The 7,370-nt window shown below is 42.7% G+C and overlaps 1 protein-coding gene across 2 annotated transcripts; it reads right to left on the reverse strand.

The window, feature by feature from the left end:
- Positions 1-578: 578 nt before the first annotated feature.
- Positions 579-6,949, reverse strand: CRYBA1 (crystallin beta A1). Of its 2 annotated transcripts, XM_045837364.1 has the most exons (7): positions 6,868-6,898; positions 6,059-6,218; positions 5,487-5,551; positions 4,388-4,506; positions 3,013-3,154; positions 1,582-1,724; positions 579-1,170 (listed from the first exon to the last, which is right to left on the reverse strand). In XM_045837364.1, the coding sequence occupies exons 2-7, from the start codon at positions 6,078-6,080 to the stop codon at positions 1,023-1,025; spliced, it is 639 nt and encodes a 212-aa protein (XP_045693320.1). In that variant the 5' UTR covers positions 6,081-6,218; positions 6,868-6,898; the 3' UTR covers positions 579-1,022. The 2 variants fall into 2 exon arrangements, with proteins under 2 accessions (XP_045693320.1, XP_045693319.1); XM_045837363.1 differs by lacking the exon at positions 6,059-6,218 and having other exon boundaries at positions 6,868-6,949.
- Between the last annotated feature and the right edge of the window lie 421 nt (positions 6,950-7,370).

The raw sequence follows: 7,370 nt of genomic DNA on the forward strand, positions 1-7,370 counted from the left end.
GTGGCCAGAAATTGACCCTTTTGCTAAATGCTTAGATATTTGCCATAGCTGTTTCTGATATGGATTCTGAGGAAGTGTCAGTTACGTGATGATCTTCCTTTATTGATGTCTTACTTCACGTTCAGTGTTTTAAAAATATAAATTACAAACACTCTACATCCATACCAAGATTTACTTATTTTATCAGAAAAACAAACTTGAGAACTTTGTAGATCCAACTGAGACAATAAGTGTACATTGTTGAATAAAAAATTTTAAAGTTTCTGAAGTGTTTGTGTTTTTTTGTGTGCTTTAACAAAATTTACAGAAAACTAAGTTAACATTGTGACATTGATAACGATATGTTTACAAAGGGTGAAATATATAAATTCAAGTCTTAAATATGCCATGGTCATGTGTCATGGTTTTTTTTAAAAATCGTCCACATTATTAAGGTGCTTAGGAATGGCATGTTTATTGAAAAATCAGCTGTGAGAACAACTATCTTGCCTTTTTACATGACATTGAGGCTTATGTTCTTCCAATTAAAATAAAAAGCCAAAATTGAGCTAAGCAATTAAGCAACCAAAATAAGTTGCTGAGATTCTGGATTTATTCATAAGTTTATTTAGAAATATATGGTAATGCATATTTGAGAAACTTCCTAAGTTTGGTTAGCATTGATTTATCACCAAGTTTTTTTAAAAAGTGCTGGCAGAAACATTTACCAAAATTGTGTCTGTCACTGCATAGACTGATACATTTCAGTTATTGCTTTAATGTTATTTGAGATAGGGAGTAATTGAGCTTGGGCTAGTTAGGGACTTGCAAAATCGCAAAAGGGAATTTGGGGTTTTATTGAAACCCACCTAAGTGATTTATATGAACCATGCTAATTCAGTCTACACCTTTTTTTTTTTTAATGACATTTATTGTGGATTTCAGCTAACATTTGGAAGCAGTGTCTGTGAGAGGAACATAAAAGTCATTCTGGGTTGCTTAGCAAGGTTTCATGCTTGACTTCTCTTGGAGCTTTTAATCCACTACTGTTGGATACGGCGAATCGATTGAATCATGGAAGTCTGGGCGTGAGAACCCCACTCTCTCCAGTGTTTATAGCCTCCTCCATGATGGTCACATTCCAAGATATACTGATAGCCACGATATCCAGGATACTGGTAACAAACCCAGCTAGAAAATCCAAAGCACATTGGACTATTAAACTAGTTAGGAACTGGTCAACACCCCAAAACAGCTTCAGTACAATTGGTATGGTATGCTTTTAGGCTTAGAAAATACAACAGGCACCATTTGTGAGGATAACATGGCTATAATTAGCTGAAAAGTAACCTTGCTTATGAGAGAAGGTGTAAGAGTATAATCAACACATGGTTCCATAGACTGAGGCGAAAAAACCACTGACCTTGAGTTGGCAAGAATTTGAGATTCAAAATTACTAATAACTAGATTGTGACAGCCGTACCAATATGATGTTGAGGTACGAAATTTAGTAAGGTATGACCATTGATATATTAATATTCACAAGGTTTACACCTACAATAGTTACTTTGAAATGTGATCCAATGCGGTTTGTGCACTTACGCCCCAGATTGTATCTTCATGGAACCGACTTCGTTGTTGAACCAACCCATGGCTTGCAAGGAGGGGTAGTCATCACAGATCTCCCACTGGCGCCCAATAAAGTTTTCCTTCTCAAAGATGGTAATCTTGGACTCCTTATGATTCTGTAATCCAGAAATTTTAAGTTTAGTACTTAATTTTGTACTTATATTTTTCAAAATCAAAACACTCCTGATTTACAGAAGGAAGTACATGATTGTTGATGTAAAAATATTTCAGGCAATATGGAGATTTATAAGAAACATTTACCCACAATCCTGTTTAATCCAGTTTAATACTGTAACATTGAAAATGAACAGTTGATAGAATACCATGGAGCAGCAAAAGACTAATGAGACTATAGCAGAAAGAAAAAATTACTTGCAGCACACAACCAACCAAGGGATTCGCTAATGTGGAAAAATCCCACAAATAAATAAGGAAAGGAAGCTCATGAGTTGGAAGGTGTTGAAAGTAACCTAAAGTAGGGGATATGAACACTACACAAGCATTAAGAAGGCAGAGACTAATCTGTATGAAGTACAAAAACAGTCAAAACTAACCCTCTTGGTAGAATGGGGGGAAGAATAATTGATTGGAAAGGCATATCAGGGAAATTTATGGGGTGTTGGAATTGTTCTGTATCTGAGTAGAGCATGGGTTACTGGTGTACATTATTTTCCAAACTCGAGAGTTTGAAAAATACTTAGGAGAAATGCAGACTTAAAGTGAGGTGCAAATATACCCAGATAAAGCAGTACATTTTGACCTATAACTGTTTAGGTTACTTTCTTTACTACTTGAATTTTGGTAGGATTTCAAGCTAAGATGAGTTCATTAACTAAAATCGTGAGAAAATCACATGATATAGAGGAATATTTGGAAAGGTGGTAGCTCAACCTCACTCTCCCAATGTAGGGATCATTTTCAACAAACCTTTGATCACCCTACTTCGGCTTGAACTCTCCAAGGACTTTAGAAGCATCCTATTCTGGTGCAGAAATGGATAATGCTTAGTATTAGAAACCAGAAGTTTACAACGAATCAAAAGTAAGAGACACTGGAAGACTTGTCTGTTTCTTCAGTTATCCCGCTTATTGAAGGGTTACATCAGTACTTATATGTTTCTGGGTAAAATGTTACACAGATTGAATATTAACTGGCCAATGATTTAGTTTTTTACAAGGCCCTCACTAACTGTACTTTTGAAGATCTGGGCTCTTCAGTATCCACTTCCTGCCACCTATAAATAGGAAGGCCTTTACTTTGACCTTAGTGAAATTACCATCTAGTAGAGAAAAATCAAATGGCAAACTTAGACCAGTGGACCAGTGGTTTTCTTTTTTTTTTTTTTTAACTTTTCTTCCTACCACATTCCCCACATGTACAGAAGTGAAAATTTCAGACACTCACAGCTGAACAGATGGGGCGGAAGGACATGAGACGTTCAATGTGGTAGGCATTGCTACCGCTCCAGGCATCCCAGCGAGGGTATTCTCCTCTCTCCAGGATAAACTGCTGCCCACAGAAGCTGGTATGCTCATAACCAATCCAGCTGCCAAAGACAGTTAGTGGTGTTTGTTCGTGGTATTCAGAGTCTACCTGGCTTCAGGGAAGAAGGCACCTTTGGTTTTAGATGTTAATAGTGGGGTAAAATACCAAGCCAATTCCGATAGAGCCGTGTGAAGAAATACACTTATCATGTGAAGTAGGAAATGAGCTGGCAGCTGCACTAAGCAGGTTTATAAATGTGGTATTTGTTTTGGTATTATCCACTGAAAGGGTCTACTTCATTGGCTTGAGTAATGTGTATTACTAAAGTCAGTCTAAAGTTAAATTTCTTTTCTCTCCAAGTTACCTTATTCTCTACTTGGAGCTCCAGGTTCAGGATAAAGTGACTGACTGACTATTGCTTTGGCTCCAGCCAAACCTAAGGAAGCAAAGGGTTGAATAGGCAGCTGATGGATTACCAGTCTCTTGTTTCCTTGCCACTTTGTGGATTCCTTTTCCTCCTGTCGCATACCTATATCTTATTTATAAAACCCTTCAGGTCAATTTTTCACAACCAGACCTCATTTACTTACAACACCTTACAGTAGTATTCCTTTTAAAAGGTTAAAGAGCTCACTTTTGGTGGTGAGCAACTGCTTAGACCAAAAGAAGTCTTTTCTTTTGGCTGGTGGTAAAGACCTCAGCTGTGCTGCCAAGAGTCAGAAGACAAAGAAAGAAGGTCTTCCTCACCAGTGAGATTCACCACCACCAGGAAATTCCTGGAAGACTGAATATGAACCAGCATGACTCTGAAGTCCTGTGGTTGAGTTCCTTTTCACACAGAGGAATTAGCTAGTGATGTCTGCTCTGGGACATGCAGGAGGGGAGTAGTTGGAAAGAGGTGGTATCTTGACTGCTTCCTCTATTTTCTGCAGGCAAGAAAAACTCAAGGGTGCTGTGGCTGTTCCGAAGGATATCCTAAGTAGCAACCTATGGGTTCCAGAAGCACAGATCTGATGACTGTCCCTGCCCCAACCCATGATATAAATATTTCTTTAAGACCCCCCAAATCTAGTACCAAGTCACTTAAGAACCTCATGTTCTTTCTAGCCCTTTGAGTTACTAAATTGCATGTGTGGTGATTTCTTTTGAAGTTACATCAGTAGTGGAGCCTCTCTCGCAGAAATGATTAGAGTCTGGGGGAACATTTTTCTTTCCCATCCTCCACCTTTATTGGTCCCATGTCTGAGGGGACTAGAAATAAGGGGCCTGAGGTTCTGCTGAAGTTCATACTCACGCGCCACATTCCACCTTGAGAGATCGGACATTATCAAAACTACGCTCGGAGACGTTTGGGCAGGCGCTGGTGAACTCCATCCTCTTGCCCTGGAAGTTCTCCTGGTCGTAGACGGTTATCTGAAATGAGATGGGATGGAAAAAGAGAGCCAGAATGTGGTACCTCAGGAAGAACAGAGGCCCTGGTTAACAGCTTAGCTTGTGTCCGACCCTGTGTTTTCCATCACTAGCTGCAGCCCAGGATGCCTGATGAGGTCTCTTCCAATATAGATAGGGAAGGAAGGGTTTGAATTCATACCATTGGTTGGTTGGTGGTGTTCACATGCCCAGGCTATGCATGAGGTGTGGGAGATTGGTTTATGATAGGAATGGTCTGCTAGGAAAGATAGCTGGTCCAGTGAATAGACCAGGGACTCAAGGACTCTTATTCATCATGCTTCCTGCAATCCAGGGGCCAGGATTCTGGGAGTCCCAGGGGCTCCCTATGGATTATCACATATCTTCTCTGGCCTCACTTTCTTTAGGATCCTAAGACAGAGAATTGTAATAAACCCCTTCTATGCCTTGAATTGGGGTTCTTGAACCTGGCTACAGGACAACTCCCAAAGGTGTGTACTGGCCTCAGAGTTGATTGAACGAAGAGGAGAGAGGTATTGAGGGAAACCTGAGAATCAGCCACTTCAGATAGTAGTTACAGCCAAGTTCAGGACAGGAGTCAGAAGACCTGAGTCCTGCTACTTATCTGGGATCTGGTGGCCAATCTCTCTTCATGTCTGGGCTCTGAGTTTCTCCGCAGTATAATATACTCTGGGGTCTCAATTTTAAGATCATTTTAGCAGTGCGGAGGAGAGTTGAACCGGAAAAGTAGGTGTCATCTCCCATCAATCATGGGGTCCCAGGGTCATCCTTCTGTCCAAATGGGACATCCTGAGAGATCACTTCTGAGAGCTTATATGGACCTTGATTGGGCCCTTTCCCTATGAATTGATGTTTTATTGGTCAGTCACTATCTCACAGAAAAGCACGGCCTGAGCTGTGGCAATATCTACATACTAACCTGTTCGATTCCTCAATTTTCCATGTGATGGGGGTAGGCTTACCTTCCATGGCCCCACAGACCCTGGCATGGGGTTGGTTTGAGCCATCTTGCTGGTTGGAAGTGTTTCTGGAAGACAGAACACACACCAATGACCTGACCTCTGGGGTGGGAGATGAGGTGACGGAGCACAGGGGAAAAAAGAAGGCTCAAGTCCGGTAGACAGACTTTGGTTGGGAGCCTGGCTCTGCCTCTCACTAGCTGAGTTTCTGTTGTCGTCCATCAGTGAAGCTTCTACGTGCAGAGTTATTATAAGGATCAAAAGCAATAAAGCAGGTAAACCCTGCACGTGCATGGTGATCTCGATAAATGTAGCTCTCATCTACCTGCCTGCCTCCAGGTACCCCCTACAGGTGGCAGCATTGCCCCAATCTTACGTACTCCAGTATGTAGCCCCTGGCAACCATCTAGCTCAGACCCCTCAGTGTGTGGTCTCACCCTCATCTAGCTCTTCACGGCCCTCAAACTGACTGGCTGTGCGCGGCCATGCTACCATCCCCTCCCTACTTCTCTGTCTTCTCAACCCACCCAGCTCCTCAGGGGCTTTGCTGCTTTCCCCAGCCTGCAATGACTTACTTTCTTTCCTGATTTCTAGCATCCGTCACAATATTGCTCTGTGTTCCTATTGACTATGTCCTGGTGAACATCTCAACGGCAGGGCCTGGGTCTCCTGAGTGAGTGTTGTAGCACCAAGCTGAGTTCACTGGGAGGTTGGTAGAGGTGCCGTTGAAAAAGACTTATTGAAGGAGAGTGAGGAAGAGGAAGAAAAGAGGATAATAAAAGCTAACACTCAACAATGGCTCAGTCTGGGCCAGGCCCTGTCCTAAATGCTCTACAAGCATTAATACATTTGGTTTCCACAACCAACCTATAGGATAAGTACTATCATTATCCCCATTTTACAGATGAGGGTACTGAGACTCATAGAGATTAGGTAGATAAGAAAAGATGGTGGGAGGAATAAAGAAGAGAAAGATAAGGGAGGAGGGAGGGGAGAAAGAAGACAGGTAGGTGGAACAGCCATTCATGGCCCTTCCCTCTGACTGGTATCAGGCCCAGGGACTAATGCATATGAATTCTGTGATCTATCCTTCCATTCTGAACCTCTGAATAAGCATTTCCCATCTCCTGCCCCCATACTTTCTCTTTGTGCTCCAGGAGCCTGTCATTTATTGGAGCCACGATGACTAGGGAAGTGGTTTATTGCCATATTAGTGACTACTGCTGGGGTGACAAGAGCAGGCTGCCTCCATGCAGAGTTCCCCACTCCTCCAGCCATCCTAGGAGGCTCTGACCACAAGGCATGAAAACGAAGTCCTCTCCTGGGCCCAACTCTGCAGGGGAAAGAGAGGAAGGGCCAGAGCACCCTTCGGGACTTTACTCACCCAGCTCCTGCTGCACAGTCTGGGTCTCCATCTGGTGCCACTTTCTCTGTGGCCCTGCTCTTTATAGCCCTGCAGGCTCATGGCCTCTGGCTCTGTCAGCACTCTTCATTCCCTCTGCTTTTGTTCTCCTTGATCCCCAGAGCTTTCTTTGGTGGCTCAGCCCGCTGGGCAGGCATCCCTCAGGCCTTTGTTTAAACTAGGGAAACAGAAATCCAGAGAAGTCCCACTGCTGTGCAAACTGTGGGTAAGGCTGGTAGCTGCAGGCCTCAGCTGCTGGTCTTCATCTCAGAGCAGCCGGGAGGTGAGTCCAGGTCTCTGCATGAGTGCTTGTCCCCTGTCCCTCTCCAGATTCCTCACACCACCCCAGGCCCTTCCTAAGACCCCATGTCATATCAAACACATGAAAATGCACCTCACTTCTCGTATAGGAAAGTGTTTGTCTTTGTTATTAAAAAATGTGAAGGATTATTACAATTCTGAACTTCATTAAGAAAAAAATAGGC

Source organism: Phyllostomus hastatus, unplaced genomic scaffold, assembly GCF_019186645.2.
Source record: "Phyllostomus hastatus isolate PE091 unplaced genomic scaffold, TTU_PhHast_1.1 phas_contig_210, whole genome shotgun sequence".
NCBI classification, from domain to species: Eukaryota; Metazoa; Chordata; class Mammalia; order Chiroptera; family Phyllostomidae; genus Phyllostomus; species Phyllostomus hastatus.